This window comes from Schistocerca nitens, chromosome 1, assembly GCF_023898315.1.
Source record: "Schistocerca nitens isolate TAMUIC-IGC-003100 chromosome 1, iqSchNite1.1, whole genome shotgun sequence".
Classification (NCBI taxonomy): Eukaryota; Metazoa; Arthropoda; class Insecta; order Orthoptera; family Acrididae; genus Schistocerca; species Schistocerca nitens.
Window position 1 is genome coordinate 1,105,562,199 of NC_064614.1, and position 21,494 is coordinate 1,105,583,692.

At 35.7% G+C, this 21,494-nt stretch overlaps 1 protein-coding gene across 2 annotated transcripts in view; it reads left to right on the forward strand.

Moving 5' to 3' along the window:
• The window catches only part of LOC126198787 (cytoplasmic dynein 2 intermediate chain 1), a 161,461-nt gene that overhangs the window by 67,809 nt on the left and 72,158 nt on the right, over positions 1-21,494 (forward strand). For both annotated transcript variants that reach the window (XM_049935367.1, XM_049935360.1), the window contains exons 10-13: positions 6,710-6,820; positions 12,833-13,033; positions 17,250-17,457; positions 17,575-17,687. In XM_049935367.1, coding sequence (XP_049791324.1) covers positions 6,710-6,820; positions 12,833-13,033; positions 17,250-17,457; positions 17,575-17,687 — 633 coding nt within the window. The remainder of the gene's footprint in view (positions 1-6,709; positions 6,821-12,832; positions 13,034-17,249; positions 17,458-17,574; positions 17,688-21,494) is intronic.

Here is a 21,494-nt window from a genome sequence, read left to right on the forward strand (position 1 = left end):
ATCTGTGATACTTTTTGCATCTCTTCCTCTCATAGAATCTATTTTCTTCCAGTAGCAGTTGTGCAGTTTAATTTACAAAGGACGAATTTTCAGGAAGTCAATTTATCTGATATTGTTGGCTTGGAAAAAGAAAGAGCTGATCCACAAGGATGCGTAAATAAAAAGTTCCCTTTTTCCTTCTATGTCTCTTCATAGCATGCAGGCCATCAACCATTTGTTGCCATATATGCAAGCAACAAATTCTGTAATCTGTTCAAAAGGCATGCCACTTGCATCTGGACCCATTTGAAGTTAATGAACATCAGAATCCTTAAAATCAGAAACAAATGTTGCTTTAATTTTGGCTTTGTTCGTAGGAAGTAATATGTGATACTTCTGAGTCCCAGTCACTGATATGGCTTCATAAAATCTCTTTTTTTTCCCTTCTGCTGGTCATTTGCCACATATAAAAAAGTGACTGGTGGGATATTTGTTATATCCCACTCAGTTGGGAGGGAGACAATATTTAATTACTCACAGGATTTTCCAGACTAGATTTCACTGCAGAGCCTTTTTACTGTGCTGCCAACACCATCACACTCTCCATTTCTGTGTGAAGTAGCATGAAAATGCCAAACTTCTTCAAAATGAAAAAAAAAAATAAATTAGAAAATTTTTTCCAACTATTATATTGTGCTCCTGAGTCATAAGTGAAGTAATGATGGTTTTCTCCTATGTTGTGATGAAAATCAAGTTTCATAAAGTCTGTAAACTTTTTTACAACATGTATACAAGAACTGTGTTGTCCATTTAACTGTCTGAGATAATTATATTATTGATGGATGTAATTTTCAGCAACTGTAGTGTATATTTCAGAATAAAATTCAATTGTCAATTATATTTTTATTACGCTTTACTGGTTTCAACTACTTAATTTGTCATCTTCAGAAGTGTACAAAATTAGGGATATTATACATCCTGAGACCTTGGCTATACATTTATATGAATTATAAGAAGTTTATTACAGAGACACACTTACTGTTGGTTTAGCAGTTGTCAGTCTCTTCTTACTAGAAGTACAGAGCCAGGATATGTCCAAAAAATGTACATATTTTTTGTGATTATTGTAGACACATATTGAAATTTACAGTAACTGAGTCACACCTCTGTAAATATCATGTTTTTGTGCTAGCACATAAGGATATAAAAAGTACGACTGGGGTATATGAAGAAATACATCTTAAAACAATGTGGCACGTAGTTCCAATATATAAAAGAAAGTGGCTGGTTTTCACATTCAACAAGAGGTGCTATGTTTTAAAAATACTGTCTGTTTTTTAATGCAAGTTGATCATTCAATAAATCTTTTGAATTTAAGTAGGAATATTTATATATTTCAGATTTTTATAAAATGTTCATCTTGTAGCCCTTGTCAGCTACATCCAAAGGGTGGTGGAGGAACAATGTGTTTCTCTATTTTGAGATGTTTCGCAAAAGGTGACCGAAATGAGTTGCCACTGTCTTTTCTGAGCAATTGCTCATGCAAGTGGCTCTTAAATAACCCCCCCCTCCCCCCCCTCTCTGTTGTATATAAAAACTTGGACGTATATTACATTGTATTTTATATAATCCAGATTTGAGATATTTGTCAGTTGGAGGTTTCTCATTATGTATAAAGAGCAACTTCATGACATTATTGATGGTAAAGAACATGATGATGTCATATTTTTCAAACAGATTAACTGTATGATAAGAAAAGTCACTTAGAAATGGGATTTTAGTGTATCTCTTAACAATAAGGCCACTTTTATTGAGTCTAGAGGATTTTAAATTCTTGTTGCTTTTGTTCTCTTAAAGCTTTTGTACAAGGCTGGTATTAAGGGCACCTCAACAATACAGTCTATCATAGCATGAAAGAATGCCAACTTGTGCTTAAAGGGGTAAGAAGAAGAGGCATGAATGATGTTGTAGGTTTCCTGTAAATTAGATGATTTTCTATTTCGTATGTTGAATAATCAATTTGCATAGAATCTCTTATAAAAAGTGAATATTAGCCCATTCCTTTTATATATTGGAACTATGTGCCATACTTTTTAAGAGGCATTACATGTAACTTCTTTATATACATTTGTTATATTTTTAAATGCATTTATATATGCTCTTTGCTGCTAACACAACAGCATGACATACACACAGATGTGATTCAGTCACTGAAAATTGTCAGTCTGTGTTTACAGTACTCACACACAATATGTTCATTCTTGGACATATCATGGCAGTATGCTTCTGTGAAGAAGATATTGACATCTCCTAAACCGATATTAATTAAGTTTCTGTAATATACTTCTTTTACTTCTCATAAATGTACAGCCAAGGTCTAAATATGTATAATATCCCTACTGTATAGGCTTCCGAAGATGACAAATTAATTTCTCGAAACTTGAGGTGGAGGGGGGGAGGGGGGAGGCAGGGAGGCAGGGAGGGAGTTGTAAAGGGAAGAGATTACTGATGTCAGCTGCATTGGGGCATGTCCAAAGGGACAGACCTCATGCATTCATATAGAAACTGATGACTGAATTTTATTCTGAATCTATCTGAAATAAAAACAAAACTTTAATTAGTAAGTATATTTTTTCGTAATTTTGGTGAATGCATGTACAGTGACCAGGAAATTATTCCCAATGAATCCTTGGGCTTTATTCTGAAGCACAAAGGAATAATAATAGGCAAAATCACATACAGTAATACCCTCATTTTGCAGTAGTGAAGTTTTCGTGTCAAAAGAAAAAAGCAGGTTGCTGTTTTATAACAGTCATATAATTTTATATGTGTTATGAGGGCATGCTGAAAAGTAATGCCTCCAAATTTCTTACATATATTACGTTGTATTTTGTATACCCCTTATATACTGGTCTCTCATTGAGAGACATATGTTCAGCGTGGGATTGATTATGTTGAAAAATACATATGTAGACAAGAAGAGTAAAGTTTGGTGTTGTGTAATGCAATTTAAGTCTGTGCGTGAGAAACAGCGTGGTGTAATTGAGTTTCAGATTTAAAGTGTTTGTCATGGAGCACTCTTTCCTTCAGCATGATAATGACAGACCACACACAAGTCTGCAACATGTGTAACAATTCAATCCCTTGGGTTCCCTGACATCGACCATCCTCATTGCTGTCTCAACCTGGCCCATCCGATTTTCATCTGTTTCAGAAACTCAAATAACACCTTCCAGGACTTCACATTAATAGTGATGAAGCCGGACAAGCAGAGGTGAGGTTTTGGCTCTGTCAACAAAGTCAAACATTCTAAAGTGATGGTGTCAATAAACTGGTCTGTTGTTGGGAGAGATGTATTCATCGTCAGGTTGACTATGTTGAGAAATAAATATGAAGACATGAAGAATAAAGATGTAGAATGTTAATAATGTTTGTTTTATATAAAAAGCCTTAAGAGTTTTCACATTAAAAATTCAGAGGCATTGCTTTTCAGCATGCCTTCGTAGTTGTGTATAAAATCTTGCACAAATTCCGCTATTGATTTGAGTACAGTTTAAAACATGCAGTGGTCAATGGTAATCCACTCTTTGTAAGTTACATTATCTGTCACTTCCTCTTCAATTGCAGAAATTAAGCCATCTATGAAACACCTTGCATTAGAACAATAATCATATTTGTTTGTGACGCATGGAGTATTTGCTGGGTGGCACATAATTTTCAACATGTTTGGTTACAGTACAGTTGGCAAAGCGAATTACAGTAAAATAAAGAATATGAGTTCCCATTGGAATACCATAATGATGTTTGGAACACTCATTAACAAATAGTGTATGACTGACATAGATATTTTCAACAAAAATATTTCCAATTTTGAATTTCAAGAATTTAAAATTCTTGATTTGGCAAAATTTAGCATTTTTACAAATGTGGTGAAATAGCACATATTTTGAAAGCTTGTAAAAAACTCAATAAATTTCCAAATTTCAGGTCCTTAAGTCAAATAGTTTTTGAAAGATGGTCATTTTAAGATTTCAGAACATGATAAAAATCACACAATTTTGTAAACTTGAAAAGTTAATAACTCAAAAAAAGTCCAAAATATCTTTAATTTTTAATTTTTTGACAGACAGACTAAAATGATAAAAAAATTACATAATTCTCAATCATCAAGGAATTTATTCACTTTTATTTGTTGATTTCACATGGAATGGCCAGTTGTCTTTAATTCTGTTTATCCAGCAAAACTGTTCTGATTCGAAAAGCTTAACACCAAGAACTTATTTCTAGTAATATCTTTCTGTTGCATTGTAATTTGGATTTCTTTCAGTTGAGAGCAGAAGTTTCTCTCTTTTGGTGCAATATCTGAAAATACACGCTTCATACTTGTATCATCTTTATAAACCCCTCATTTTAAGATGTATTATGGCTAATTACTCTTGTCGTAAGTATTCTTAATTACTTGGCATTTCTTACTTATAATGGCCCACCAGTAGGTAATAACTGTCTGAAACAGTTACACTTGTGTTATACTTGAAACATTGCTTTATGTTCCTGCCATCATTACCAACATAGGTGACATGAGCTTAAGTCACTGGGGCAGGTACTGGAGCAGGTACTAAACATAATTATGAACATGGAACATCATCCGCAGCATAGTCAAAAAACAATTACGAACAGGTTTCAAATAGGTACACAGCAATACAACTGTGTAGTGCATAAAAAAATATGAATATTCAAGGGAGTACAAAACTACTGTTTGCGGATTTCAAGGATGCCCAATATAATTTACAGGATGTGCATGATAGTGTCCTACTACATTATGCACATCAAATGGTGCACAACATAGATTAAAGTGATCTGAAGGGAAACAGTGGCTGGTTGCATAACTTCTAACTGTGTTGCAGAAGACATAAAATAATGAAAGTTGAAACAAAGCGTCAATTTGATGATGCACAGCAAACTGCAGAATCAGCCTTAAAATTTGTAGACAAAATAAACACACTTATCCCATCATTCAGTAAAGAATTTGTTTTCATCTCCGACCAATCAGGATTTGAAGAGAAAATGCATGTGAAAGGAACCCCGGAAGTTTAGACCTACCAAGAGTTGTATCAAGATCAACTGTCACAACTGGCATCAGTGCCTTAACACATTTGTATACAATTATGCTGACTTTAATGTGGATAGTAAATTGGCTGGAAAGTTATTTATTGTGCTATGAGAAGTTGGCGGTGCTCTGCCACTTATGATTCTTTCTTGTGTGCATGATCTTGTAAGATCAGGAGGGAATATTTACGTCACAGCAAGCAAGAGTAGTAAAATGGGCATTAAAGAACTACAATTATGGTATGAGCACAGCTTTTGGCCAATAGCTGGCCAAAATAACTTACTTTTGCTTGATTCCTGGTCTGCATGTAAATATCATACTCAAACTATCCCTCCTGGAAAGTGTGTGACATTGTAGTTCGTACCACTTGAAACACCTGGACAAATTCAGCCTCTGGATGTTTGTTTTGTCTGTGCCTATAACATATATTGCACAATCAGCAGCTGCACCTTGAAGGATAGCCAGTTTCATGATAAACTCCATGAAAGACTGTTTCACATTCGGTTGCATACTGTCACATGCTATCAGTTCTCATCACCCAGTTACACCAGTGTGATTCCGTATGCATTCTTTTAGAAAGGAAACCTAGCTGAATGTTCTGCATGGTTTGTAACTCCCAAGAAGTTCACTTTCAATCTTGATGGTGCAAACTGTCATGATCACTGTGGCATTTCATTTCTCATTCAGTTTTCATGGTGAAAGTAATTGGTTTGCTTTGAACATTCCTTGAATGTCGACAATGTCCATTTTGTGAAGTGTAATACTGGCATCCCATAAAAGGTTCATCTCTGCACCTTTCAGACACATTTTCTGTCGCCCTCCTGAGGCACATGGTGACTCATTAATAGCAAATATTTTTTGTCATAATTTTTAATACTACACTTTCAAATGAGTCTTACTAAAGACTGAACTTATGACTTTGCACTCAAGGGGTTCCTTGTAAGCTGGGTTAACCCCCTCCTGAGAACTCAGTTTAATTAGTCTAAAAATGAGGATAAATACTGTTTACTAATTTAAACAGAGTTGGAAAATTGCTGGAACATTTGATATTTGAAGGACAAGGGTATTAGGAAACAAGCACAATTAAAACATTGCTAAAATAATGTTGCTAAAATGAAAGTCTAAGCTGTGGATTTCTTATCTAAAATTTCATTTTTAATCTAATTTTGAAAGTTCAGATAAATTGTTATTTTAATGAACATATTCTTTTGTGGTTGGGTGTTATAAAACTTGCATATATAGTACTTTTCTAAAGTGAATTGTTTGCATTTTCTTAAAAGTTTCTTTGTAATGAACAAACCTATTAAGACTATAATGTATTGGTGGTAAACATATTGCTCCAGCAGATACTGATGTATTTGTAGCTCCAATCAGAATAAATTTATATCCTCAAATTAAAGATAAAAGAAATACATTCATATTGTATGTTTGAAATGTTTGAAATCAATGCCACAAGAACTATTTTATTTTTCTACTGGAAATTTAGGCTGTCATGTACTACAAATTTGAGACAAAATGTCTCTTTGTTATCCATTTTAAAAGTTACTTTTTAAGTTATGGCTACAGAGTAATACATAACTAGGTAAGGTACTTGTATATTTTTATTTATAATGGTTGTTACAGGAAAGCAGAGGTGTTGGTGGTGATGAAGTAGAAGAGAATGCTGATGTGTGGAAGTCATTCATAAAGATTGATACTGTGAGATTATCTCATTTCTTGCAGTCAGCTGGGAAGGTTAGTAAACTTCATTAGATTGTAGTAACACTGCATTTTGTTTATTTATTTGATAACTGGGGCATAATAATCAGATAATAGCTTCTTACATTGTTGAGTAATGCTTATCTTCTCTATAGTGGATACAGCCATTGCATTATTAGTGAGAAAGAAAAAACTATCTTTTTATTTTTTTTTTACTTTGAAATAACTGTGCAAAAGACAGACATATATCTTGTGTCTTATCAGTTAAAAGTGGGTCGAGTCTGAAGGATTACTGAACAAGGATTTTTGCCTCTGAATTCTTGTTGAAATTCTTCTTGAATAATCCTCCTGCAATTATGTTTTTTGTGACACCCTGTTAAATAATGAACACAACACTGCAGAAATTAATTTTTGATCTTCTCATGTTTATAAACACATTTAACATTGTAATGATCAGCTTGTATCCAGGAATTTAGACAGTTAATATATCACAAGTCAACACTTCACTTAAACTGAGATTGTTTTGACAGAGAATTTTTAAAGTGGCAATGTAGTAATTTTACACTTTATCTCAGAGTTCTACCTGACAAACAACATGATGTGTGCATCTGTTACTTAGTAATTGCACACATTTTTGGCTCAACCTAGACCTCAGCTGACCAAATGCACATTTGGTGAAACATAGCTTGTTTGCAAGTTCATTGTCATGTCCTGATTCACAAAGAAGTTTAGATTTTTGTTAGGTAACCAATGACTAACTGAGTCTTTGTGTGACACACTTAAGCATCTGACTCCCTACATTACTGCTGGATTAAATTAGTGCATCAGGTTGTCATGGGCCATTATGGGCCCTAGCATTGTTACAGTGGAAGAGAAAACCTAGCATTTTAAATTCTGTTTACCTATGTAGTGTTATTAAAAAGGTTTTTATAGGTACATAATCTATTAGATTTGTTTCTGGGTGAGTGTTTTACGTGTGTAAAATAATTCAAAATGTGGTGATGCATTTTCAATGTCATACTTCCACATTATTTATGGTTCACAATGAATGATGTTTGCAACAGTTTCCATATGCTGTAAGAGGTGCTGCTGTTATTTACTGTTCACTACTTTTAAATGTCCTGCTGGTTTTGAAAAAAAAAAATGATAGAGCTTTTAAATGTCCTGTTGTTTCTGGAAAATTTTAAAAAGTTTAAATGGGGTGTTGTACTTTCATTGTGTTAATTGCTTTATCCTCCATGACTTGTAATGAAGAAATTCCCTGCTACCTGATCGAGTGACCAATACAGGAGGTTTCCTTGTGGCAGCATAGGAAATAGACTGTCAGTTGTATGTTTGTCCTGCCAACGTTCGTAGCAAAACTTGACTGTGATATATGTGTATGTTCAGTCTTTTTGGTATGTATATCCTGATATGATATGCTCTTTAGCCTGTAATATGCACTTAATTTTTGTAATTGTTTATTGGATAAATTGTAATTTTAACTTTCCATCTCACAGAACAACTTGAAAATGGGATCAGTTTATCCAAAACTAGTCATCGACTAGTTAAAAAACTGAATCTTGCATTTTGGCTGTTTTCTACATCAAACACTTACTTAGAGACATACAAATTCTAGAATCACATAATGGTAAAATAAACACTTGCGACATATTAACAAATAACAGAAAAACAAAGAAATCAAAAGAAACAAACACACAATGGACAGTGATGTAATTTTGTTTAAGTAATAGCTGTATAATTAAGAAAGTGTCACTGTATTGGTACAAAAAAAGGGAAGATTTAAATAGTATGCCAGTAAAATCTCAAGAAAGTGAATTTTTTTAAATTTTAATAATGAACAAACCAACAAGTTATTCAAATGAAAGTAGGAAGTTTTGGAATCTTAAAAATTAGTGCTACAAAACCATTATACTGAATTTTCGAAACAGTCACAATTTAAGGTAAAAATATTCTAGAACAGAAAATTTTGAAATATGAAGTTTTTGGGGAAAGTAAAATTTAAGTTAAAAAGATTATTTAATTGTATCTAAAAACAAAGATGATGTGACTTACCAAACGAAAGCGCTGGCACGTCGATTATTTAATTGGATAGATAAAAAATTTACTCACCAAGCAGTGGCAAAACACACACATAAAAGACTGTTGTGATTGGCAAGCTTTCGGAGCTGGTGGTCTTTCTTCAGGCAGAAGGGTTCAAGGGGAAGGAAGAAAGATGAAGTAAAAGGACAGGAGAGGTCTAGGAAAAGGGGTAGATTTTGGGAAAGTCACGCAGAACTTACCGTACGGGATGAGAAGGGAAAAAAAAGGGGAAAGAAAAGAGTCTCCCCTGACCTGTGGTTCTGTGTGACTTTACCAAAATCTATCCCTTTCCCTAGAACTTTCCAGTCCTTTTCCTTCACCCTTCTTCCTTCCCCTTCAACCCTTCTGCCTTAAGTTGGAGCCACTCGCTCCGAAAGCTTGCCAATCACAACAGTCTTTTCTGTGTGTGTTCTGCCACCACTTAGTGAGTAGAGTTTTAATCTATCCAATTAAATAATTTTATCAATAATTGATTATTTTCAATGAAAGGAGGAGAATAAGGGCCCTCAAAAGAGTTCCACCAGTCTAGAAATAAATAATTTTTTGCTCATTGAAAATTTCACCTTCACATTGTTTGCATGTATATTAAATCAATAATATTTCTTTAAATATTGTATTACTAGGTGAGCTAACTACATTATTTCCATTAATAATCGAGAAATTACATTGCAACTATTTAAGTATTGGAAATCCCAGCTTGAATAAAAAATTGTATATTTCAAGTAACTGCTGTATATTTGCTGTATGTAAACTGTAAAGAGAAAAAAAAAACAATTGTGTATTTAAGGAGTAGAATACTGTAAGTGGAGCTATCCCTCCTTCCTACATCTCATTACCTTCCACTGGATTATACAAATAGATGTTACCAGTAGCTATCTGGATAATCCAATGTAAAAAAATATTCATTACAGTTAAAGCATATTAGCTGTTATCATCAGTTACAAGGAATGTGCTGTTTTGAAAATTGTATCCATGAGAATTAAATGTTGCATATTCCTACATAACTTATAAGTTTCTTAAAGAAGATATTCAATTTTTTACCATAAAGCAATTTAGAATTATAGCCACTACTCATTACATGTATTACACTTTAACATACTGAATGAGGCCAAGCAGTTTATTGTCATATAAAATAGACAATACAGAATATAAAACCATGAATTATAAATTTCTTAAATATAATGTAATCGAACAGATAAAAATCTATTTACCAAGTAGCAGCAGCAGAATGCACATATAAAAGGTATTACAGTTTGCAAACTTTTGGAGCCAATGACTCCTTCGTTCGGCAGAAGAGTTTAGGGGAAGAAAGAGAGGTCAAGGAAATGACTGTGAGGTTTAGGAGGACGGGTAGAGTTTGGATTGGGAGGATTTACCAGATGCGGTAAGTTACACAAGCAGAAATCCTGTCTCACTCTCAGGAAATGGAAAATAATCATACCATAAAGATCCATAGCAGTTCACAGTGTTGAAGATTTACCAGCAGCTACACAGAGTGACCATCATGTAGATTGCAACTTAATTGAGGAACACTGCTGATTTTGTTCTAAGAATGCTTTTACTATAAACCTGCACATAATTCTTGGGTACGCACCACAGCATCAGACCACCAGCACACTATACTTCGAATATTCCGCCATTGGCATCAGCACGGGCCAGCCAATAGAGGCCACCTGTGGTCAGCCACATGACTTGCGCACATGGCACAGCATCCGCTGCGCCATCTACCAGAGCCTTCCTATTTGTAGGCACAGTGCAGAAGGTACTCACTCTCAAATTGTGTTCATACTTACTTTCAGCAACTGCTTGTATGAGTACCTGGATTGTTTCTGTGTTTTTGTCTACATTCTCAAATGTTTTTCCCTTGTATGTGGAAGGAGAATAAACTTTGGTTCATTTGGTCGTGCTGTTGTTTGTGTTTTACAGTACAATACAGCATTCTCATATTTCTGAGTAGGGGGCAGCTTATTTCACTTATATTTTTTTGCAATTATTTTCTGAGAGAACTTTTCTCTTGCTTTCTTCATTGCCCTGTAAAAGAGTGATTAGAATTGTTTTGTAGAGCATATATAAGAACTTCACATTGCAAATTATTTAAACACTTGGAAATATTTAATACTGCTTTGCAATAATTTTTTCTCTAAGATACTTTGTTCATCCCTGCTAGCTACAAAATTAACTGAAATGTTTATATGCATCAAACCACAAATAAGTTATCTCCACTATGAATTAAAAGCTCCGGCTTTGGTGCAAATGGACCAAAATTTTAACTTACTTTCCAGATTTGAAAATAATTAGAAATAATTAGAAAATTTTAAATGTGAATTTACATCAGTGTGTTGGATTACTCTTTCAATGCTACTGATAAGTTTGCAATGTGAATTTACTGTATCAGTGAATATCTCAAACAATTTCGACAAATTTCATGTCTTCATATAAGCATTATGTATGTAAGACTATTATCATTTAGTCATTGTGGAATGGCCTCAGCATCCAGAGACTGTCGTCATGTTTGTGTGAGTTGTGTTTACGTGTGTGTGTGTGTGTTTTTTGTCTAATTTCTGTGAAGGCCTTTTTAGGCAAAAGCTTACTTGTTTGACAGTCTTTTTGTTGTGCCTATCTGCAGCTCAGCATCTCCGCTATATGGTGGGTAGCAATCTATCCTTTTCTTAATATTGTTAATATGTATTGTTGTACAGACAGGAACCAGCACAACATTCTTCCCTAGAAAAAAGTTTTTGAAGACCAAACTCACATTCTGTGCCAAAAAACATACAGGCATATCAATTCAATTACAGGTTAAATAAAGCTGCAGGTCCTGAGTATGCACTTGGATATCAGACTAGTATGACAATATCTGGACCTGTCAACATTTCATCTCTTGTCATACGGTAGTAATCATTTATTGTTGTGCTCATATCACAACTGTATCTCAAACACAAGTCTCATTGAGAATTTAGTGGGTATCTGAGGTACAGCTACATATTTGAAACAAAAAATATTGACTTCCAGAATTAGCTCACTATTGTATGCATGTATGGAACACAGATCAGTAGGGTGCACCAGTTTGTTTTGCTCCTCTAGTGATATGCTACCATACTGTGACCTGCGTGTTTCAGTGTTTACCATGTTTGCAAACATGTACCAATAAACGAAAAAAAAATGTAACTTTATTTTTTTGAGGTGATAATTAAAATTTTTTGAGTACCCCTCATATTGCAGTCCATCCTTAATGAATCTCTTATCTCCACACAGATTTTGATAATCATGGCAATTATCTCTTACCTTCTTTTCCATTTTCTCTGTTTTCCCTTCCCTCAAAGAGAAACTTTTCATTTGTAATATTATGTGGTGGGTTATTTGAAGTGGTGAGTTAGTAATTGTCAATGTAGTGCCATAGTTTTGAACATACCTCAAGAGAAAAAATGTTGAGTAGTAAGTGCTGCTGAAGCGGGAGTCAGCTAGTAGAAACTGCATACATAATATCAATGGAATTCTACAAAAATGTGTGTGTGCCTTGTACATTATAATTAAAAAATGATTATTTAACATTCAGCCCATATTTGTTATAAAGGCAGAGCAGTCATTTATTAAGATGAGAAACTGAAAAATAAAACCCTCTCCCTGTTACTTCTAACTTCTCAGGTTCATTTTTGGGTATTATCTGGTAGGTCTTCTTCCCTCCATCCCCTCCCCCACTCATGTCCTGTCCTGCTCTGTTATCTTTTATGTCTTTAGCCAAAGTCCTAAATGACTTGCTTCTTAATCGCTAAATATGTTTCCTTTCTTATTTCCCAGTGAAGGGATATTTGCTCATGGAAGCTATTATTACTATTATTATGCTGCTGTTTTACTACAAATAAAAGTTCTTATGGAAAATACTCTTGGAATTCTGTATCTACTGCACTGTGTTTAGAAGTAGAATTTTACTCGTACAAAATGTTATTTTCAACTTATCATTTACAGGCTGTTTTAATATTACTGGAAGAATCATTACTGCAGAAAAATGAAAAGTGGAAAAATAAAACAAAGTTACCTTTCAGTGATGGATTTGTGTCACTGAATGTAGAATCAGTGGACTGTTTGAAAAATATACCTGTCACACTTATTCGATTTCCACCAGGACAGACCACCATATTATTGACTGCTCACCAAGGGAAAGATCAGGTTAGGTAATGTAGATTTGTTTTCATTGTATGTGTAATTTTATCTATCTACATTGTTCCTAGTCTATGTCTTATTTGACATATGCAGCTCCACATTAAGTGTAAGACTGCCTTTTAATGCAGACAGTCTATTTCAGTAAAGAAAATTGTTAGGTTCTTTTGACAAAAAGATAATGTAGAAATTGTTGCTATAGTGTAAATAAAAATCAGTATTACCACACTCCATTACTTGACACAATTACTTATTTTTTAGTGAATCACAAGTACACTATGAATTAAGAGAGTTTGAGGTGCAGAGTCTAGATTCTCAGCTAGCATATACATTAATTCAGTAGCATCCCCTCCCCCCCCCCCTCTCCATCTCTCTCTCTCTCTCTCTGTATGTGTGTGTGTGTGTGTGTGTGTGTGTGTGTGTTATCATTATTAGTAGCACTGTTTTTTGATGTCCATATATTCTGTTTGCTCCCGTATAGTAAATTACACTTATCTGTTAGTGGTGATAAGTCAGAAGGCTTTATGTTCCGCTACTATCCAATCCAGAAGCTTTGTTCAATGTATGTTGATCAGAGGTATACATAAGCGGCTATTCTCTATTTCTTCGCCGCCCATAAAGTATCAAAGCAGTTCTGCATAAAGTATAATAGTCTCTATTCTACTTCCATTTCTGCATAAAGTATAAGTCTCTCTTCTACTTCCCCCTTTTAAAAAAATCAACAGTTGATGAGTAAACAGGAAATTTTCAAATGGAAATAAATCACAAGGAAGACAAGAATATTCTCAAATACCTTTCCTGTCTTTATTGGTATGGAAAATGAGTTAGAAGAGGAAGAGGATGATAACAAGACAGTAGATGAGCTTCTAAATTTATAAGTGTAAAGCAAGGTGTCCCTTGAGGCTGAAGTTCCCTAGTAGGAGTGTACGAGCTTTTGAGATGAAGCAGCTGAAAAATTAGGCTAATAGGAACAGCGTGAGAAGTGGCTGGAAGCATGGTATTACTTTCTTTGAGAATGTATTCAAGAAGAAAGGTACCCAACTTGAAAGCAGCTTAGGGTATAAGTGGACAAGTGGACATTTTACAGTTTTTACTGAACAAATTGTAAAAGAAGTATGAAAGTCTGGCAATAAAATATGATATTAGCAGTTCATTTGCGAAGATTAAAAATATTTATTTTTGGTCAGATAGAAGAAATTTTCAGAAAACACTTTTACATTACTGCCTTCTTGATATTCAGTGAACATATCTACCTCTCGTCCTGCTGTTGTTGAGGTCTTCAGTCTATCCTGTGCAAGCCTCTTCATCTCTGAATAACTACTGCAACCTACATCCATTTGAACCTGCTTACTGTATTGAAAACTTGGTCTTCCTCTACAATTTTTACCCCCCTCCTCCCTCAACACACAAGCTTACCTCCACCACCAAAGTGACAGTTCTTTTATGCCTGTCTTATTATTTTTTAAATAACAAAATGCTGAGTGAAATTTTGAATATATTTATTTCTTGAGAATCTCTTTCAGGCCAAAACTCAAATATTCAGCAGTAGATTTCAAAGAGAGGGAAAACTAAATCTGTCATTAAAGACAGAAGACAAATAGGAAAAAAAGGTGTGGCAAAATTATGATTAGGAGTGATTATTTCATGTTTTCCTTACATAAAAAGTTATTAAAAATATTCAAATAGCAAAAAATTCAAAGCATAGCAAATACCTAATTATACTAAGACTACTTAACTGTCAGTATTATTGTAGAGTTCAGGAAATCCAATCAACTCTTTAGGCAGCCAGTCACTATCAGGGGAAAAGTTAGTGTGTCCATAAGCACTGCAAAATAGTCATTCATCATTAACCCTAGTGACATATAAAAACTTTCACAGTTCTGACTGCCACCAGTTGTACACAGTAGGCTGACAGAGTTCGCAGAGATGCTCCATCTGTTGCAGTTGTAAACATTGCACCAGAAGTACTAGTAATACTATATGTTGTAACATATAATAGTGGTATGTTAATGCACTGGGCAAATATTTTGTGCTCTTTAATGAATAAAACTACTGCAACAGTTATCTTTCCTCATTTTTATTATTCATCTAACTTTTTGAGAAAAGGACACTTTCACTCTTTTGCAGTAGTAGAACCCTTCACACACTGTCAGGAAACATGAGAACAGAACAGCGTTTATCTTTCACTAATTTTGGCATGGTAGCCAGTAAACTTAAAATTATATATTTCCCTAAGCAGGGTATCAAATCTAATCATTCCATCACCATGAGGGCTTCCATGATGGCCCTGTCATCTATTTGCTAGAGCTATTTCTCTCTGCATAAGCAAAAGGATGCTCTTCCAACAGAATACTGCTCTGCTGTCTTCTACTCAGCAACACATGAATGAAGTGTTTGGTTGCAGGTGGATGGAGTGCACAGGTTCCTGATAGTAGCTTCTCAGACTGCCAAATTTAAAACCACTAGACTTCTTTGTGTGAAAAGACCGCATCTACCAGACATCAATCAATATCTTTAAAGAGTTGCTCTCAAAAATTTTTGAGGCCATAAAAATCATTTGCAATACACCAGGGATTTTTGATAGGGTATACTAATCATTTTTCAATGATGTCACATGTGTAGTGACAGAGGCAGGAATTTCATGCATTTGCCATAAAAATAGTTATTTGAGAAAAAAAAGTGTTTAAAATTTAATTTCTTTTTGTTTTTCAACAGTGTTGTAGTTCACATTTCCTGGCTTACTATACTTGTGAGAATAGATGTTCATTATGCTTCCTGTGCAGTAGCAAAAATTAAAACAAACAGCCTCTAGATTTCACTAGTAGCAACACTGCGACTTACTGTATCACATGTTGACTATCTTACAGACATACTGTTTGTGCAGTTCTGCTAATTACCTTAGCAAATTAATTGCATTATGGTACTTTTACCATAATTGATTTAATAGTCAAGCTGTAGACACCACAGAAAATTTTTGTCTAACATAACCAACCATGAATAGGAATTTAAAGTTTGTCATCTTTGACTGTTCAGCTGATTTAACTAACAGCTGTGCTCCTTAGCGTAAAAGGTACCATTTGGTGCAAGTTAATTTTAATACGCACTTCCTCACATTCATCATTGATTGGTTCTTGTAAGGCTGTAGTTCCACAATAGTGCATTTCCAACCTGTGGTTATTTGATGTCTCCTACCCTTCTGCAGCCTTATTATGAGGTTTGTTTTCCCAACTATGTATATAGAACTAGAATGACAAACACCAATTAATCACCTTCATGAAACTTGCCAGTAATATTATCTGACACATTGAATTTTATTTCATATCATAACATAGTCATAAATCCTGATTAACTTTAATGGAATTGGCTCCAGCTTGTCCTTAAACATTCGGATTTTTTTTCTGTAAGCTAGCTGTTTCCTACTGTGTATTGCTACAGTTTATAATAAAACTTCTTCAGTTTTTATATTTAGTATCATCGGAAAGAGCACCCTATTCACAAAATATCATACAGCATAGAAAAGTACCTTCATTATTATAGTTTCACAGACTGTACAATTTAAACCGTCTCATAGGTTTGGACATGTAACATTGTTAAGATCCTGGTCACTAACCTAGAGTATTTGATGTATTGTCACTGTAGAAATTTTTGCAGCAGCTATAACTCTTTGTGTACCATAAGGGTGTCTGTTCCATGTGTGCAGTGGAGGAAACCAGTCAGAAATATTGGAGATTTCCTTCCTCATGCTCAGGATTGACAAACTCCAGGCAGATGAATTCCATTTAAAGGAGGAGCCCTATGAAATACTTATCATTTAGTAGCTTTGGTGAGCAAAATGCAACTAAATTTGTATCAGTTTCAGGTGCACAGCATTACCAGATAGACATGTTAACCATATGACAAAGAATGCAGTAAAAGTGCTTAATAGTTATGTGGTCCATGAGAGTAGCCTTCTGGACAACTCATATGAATTTCTTGCATGTTGATCTCATCTGATTCCTTTTCTTCTGTAATCAGCCAGTCATGTACAGCATCTGGAGATACGCATTGTTTTCAGGCAAACCTTTCTCATTGGAAATTATGTTGTTACTAAACAAATAAGTAATGTAATAGGTGTTAAAGGAAACTGTAGGAAATCAGGCATTTCTATTTCAGGCTGTAGTTAAGTTATTATTGTAGTTACCAGTTATTCTGATGACATTACTGTATTTCATGAAATTTAATATAGGTCAGCAACTTATGTGTATGGAGTCTCTTGGAACCATCAAAACCATTCATGGTGCTTTCATGCCCTGGCACTGTGTCAGCCACCTGCTTTGACAGTCGTGCACATGTGGTCGTGGCTGGTTTATCTGATGGGACCATCTGTCTTTGGGATCTTAAAGAAGATTCTGCACACCATATAACTGGGATGAGATCACCAACATATAATACTGGTATGTGAATACAATGTAATTACATACAAATGTCTACATTTTAATGAATAAAATTAATGCAACAGTTATCTTTCCTCATTTTTATTAGATATTGAGCCTCTACTTCATATTTTTCAGCTAATTTCTTGAGAAAAGATGGGCACTTTCAGTCAGTTGTGGCAATAGAGCCCATCACACACAAAGTTGAAAATACTGGTACTGTACTTTGCAGTGAAGTTTCTCCAGCACAGGTACGTTCAACACAAAAGAAAGGTAAAAATTCTGTATTTGAGGGTTTTGTACTAATAGTAAGAAACTGTGTTGTAGTTAAATATTTCATCAACCTTGAAGTCATTACAGATGTTCTGAAATGCATTTTATATCTTTCATGATGTATAAATGCAAGATTTTATTTTCCTATTATAATGCGATGAAATATTTAAACAATGGAAAGTCCAGGATGGAATAACTACTATATGAAAAGAATAGGTTGCTACTCAGAGCATAGAAGAGATGTTGAGTTGTAGACAGGTGCTGATGCTGGGGCCCAACTGTGGACTGGGACTGCATCTGACTATGTGATATATGCAGCAATATGGGGTGAGTTGTGGGAGTAAGGAGGATGATACATGAGGTAGGGGGGGGGGGGTAATAGCAGGGTAGGGATGGGCCAAGATGATGTGCTACTTGTAGGAGTATTCTAGGATGTAATGGGACAGAATGGGCTGCTAGGTGCAGAGTCATGATACTTGGGGAGGGTTAAGGAATGGAAAACACAATAGGTGAATTGGTGTGATGGAAGCCATGTATAGAGCTGGAGTCTGAGTAGGAAAGAGATGGTTAGGGGGAGGATGGGGACTAGCAGAGATTGAGGCCAGGAGGCTGTGGAAATGAAGGATATGTTGTAAGGAGAGTTTCCACCTGCACAGTTCAGAAAAGGTGGTATTGGCAGGAAGGATCTGGGTGGTGCAAGCTGAGAAGCAGTCATTGAATTGAGGCACATGGTGTTAGGCTACTTGTTGAGCAACTGGGAGGTTGAGCTGCATCTTGCCCAGAATTTGGCAGTGGCCATTCATGTGGACAGATAGCTTGATAATTGTTATGCCCATATAGAAAGCAGTACAGTGCTTACAACAATACTTCCACTTTGACAGCTGCCATCATTCTACCAAGAAGCCTTCTCTGTACAACCTAACCACTTGCGGTCATCACATCTGTAGTGATCACATCTCTAAATATGCCGAGGGTCTCATTGAGGCCTTCACAGACCAAAATTACCCCCCCAACACTGCCCAGAAACAGATTTCCCACGCCTTGTCTCTCCAGTCACATACCACAAAGGAGCACTATTCTCATAACTCAGTACCGCCCAGGACTGAAGCAACTGAATCACATTCTTTAATGAGTTTCAAATATCTCTTACCATGTCATGAAATGAAGAATATCCTATCCATTGTCCTCCCCATCCCACCCACAAAGGCATTCTGCACCCATGAGCCTACACAATATCCTTGTCCATCCCTACTCCATCCATGCTCCAAACTCTTTGCTTCATGGCTCATATCCCTGCAACAGATCTAGATACAAGACTTGTCCCATACATTCACCCCCTCCCACCTACTCCAGTCTTGTCATGGGTGTCCCCTTTCCCATCAAAGGCTGGACTACTTGTGAGAGCAGCCATGTGATTTACAGAAATGTGATTTACAAACTAAGCTTCAAACACTGTGCTTTTTCTACATGGGTGTGGCAACTAACAAGCTTCTATCCTCATGAATGGCCACTGCCAAACTGTGGCCAAGAGTTGCTGTCCAGCCCACTGTGCCTCACTTCAATGACTGCTTCACAGCCTGCACCATTTGGATCCTTCCTGCTGACACCAGTTTTCTTTAACTGCCCAGTTAAGAACTGTCCCTGCAATATATCCTGCACTCCTGTAACCTCCCTTGGCACAGAGGTATCAGATCTGTTTTCTGACCTCCTAGAAACACTACATGCTACACCCGCTAAGGACAGTCTCCTGGAATTTTCAGCATCCCATGTGAATGCAGAAGCAATTATGCCAGTCAGTCCATCCACACTGTTTCTGACCACTGTGCATAACATCAACGGCGTGTTAAAAATCAGGAGTTGGAGAAATCCGCAGTTGCTGAGCACAGCCACACAAACAGACATAAAATACTGTTTGACAAAACAAAAGGTTTGTCCCACACTCCTACATACTGGGGCTCTATAATTAAAGAGGCTGTAAAAATAAGAATGTGTAAGAAAACCAATGTGATGGTGGACATAATCTTAGCAGTGCATGGAAGTGAGCTCTCGATGAGAAGAGCCATAGATAATTGTCGTGATGCTTATCCTATGGCAGGAGTGGTGGCACCACCAGAACAGACATTGACACAATCTGCAACAGCATGATGTACTACCGACCAATCAGAAGCCATCTTTAGGCTATATAAGGCTACCACAGCAGCGATTTTGACAGTCATTTGCTCCTGTCAATGACAATCGTGGAAATTGTTGAAAGCTTAAGGTTTTACCCTGAATTGATGTGGCAAGGAGTCTGCGAATATTTTATACAACAGTGACATTGGGAAAGACTGGTTTCTCATATAAAATTTTGTCAACCGATCTAAGTAAAAACCATATGATGTTTTGGTCTTATCTAAAATCAGTAACCAGTTTGAAATCACCTATTCATTCACTCAGTGACCACACTGGCACCTAAACGGAAGATAACATAGAGAAGGCCAAAAGTACTGAATTTGTTATTCCAAAATTGTTCCATCACAGAAGATCATTATGCATTCCTTCTTTTCCATCACCATACAAATGTCAAAATGGCAGATATTGAGATAATTGATCATGGAATAGAAAAACAACTATAGTCATTTAGTAATGGAAAGGCATCAGAGCCAGATGAGTTACCTGTAGGAATCTACAAAGATTATGCAAAAGAACTTGCTCCCTTTCTAGCAGCTGGAGCAATTGGAAAAAAGTGCAGGTCATTCCCATTTTCAAGAAGGGCCATGGACAGATGCACGCAGTTATAGACCTATATATGTGACATTAATCTGTCATAGAATTATGGAACATGTTTCATGCTCAAGAATTATGACATTTTTGGAGAATGAAAATCTCCTCTAAAAAAAAAATCAGCTTGGATACCACAAACATATATCTTGCAAAACTCAGCTCACTTTGTTTGTCCATGAGACCCATAGTGCTGTAGACAGCAGTGCTCAGTTTGACGCTGTGTTGCTTGACTTAGGGAAGGCATTTGACACTGTTCTGCACTGCCATTTAATGAAAAAAATATGAGCTTATTGAGTATTGGACCAGATTCATGACTGGATTCAAGACTTCCTGGCAGATAGAACTCAACATGTCACTCTTAATGGGAAAAAGTTGACAAAAGTAAAGGTATTTTCTGGAGTGTGCTATGACAATTACTGTTTATAATGTGTATAAATGATTTAGTAGAAAGAGTTGGGTGCTCTTCAAGACTTTTGCAGATGATGTCGTTGTCTATAACAAAGTAGCAGTACCACACCTGTGCTTATTGTAAAAAGTACAGTCATATGCGGTATCGAGTGACATTCGTAAGTGTATTGAGGACTTTTTGTTAGGGGGGAATGCATGCATACCAAATCTTGGATGGAGATTCATCATCAGATGTAGAAGTAACTTGAAGTGTACCCCAGGGAAGTGTGTTGGGACCCTTGCTATTCATACTGTATATTAGTGGCATTCCGGATAATGTTAATAGTAACCTCAGATTTTTGCAGGTGATGCAGTTACCTATAATTAAGTACTGTATGAAAGAAGCTACATAACTATTCAGTCAGATTGTGGTAAGATTTCAAAGTGGTGCAAGGATGGACAACTTTCTTTAAACTGGTACAATGGGACGTACCCTCTGTTACACACTTCACCGTGGTTTGCAGAGCGTAGATGTAGATGTAGTGATGCCAGCAGACAGAATCGATTTGCAGAATGACCTGCATAGGATTGATGAATGGTGCAGTTGACCCTGAATGTAAATAAATGTGACATAC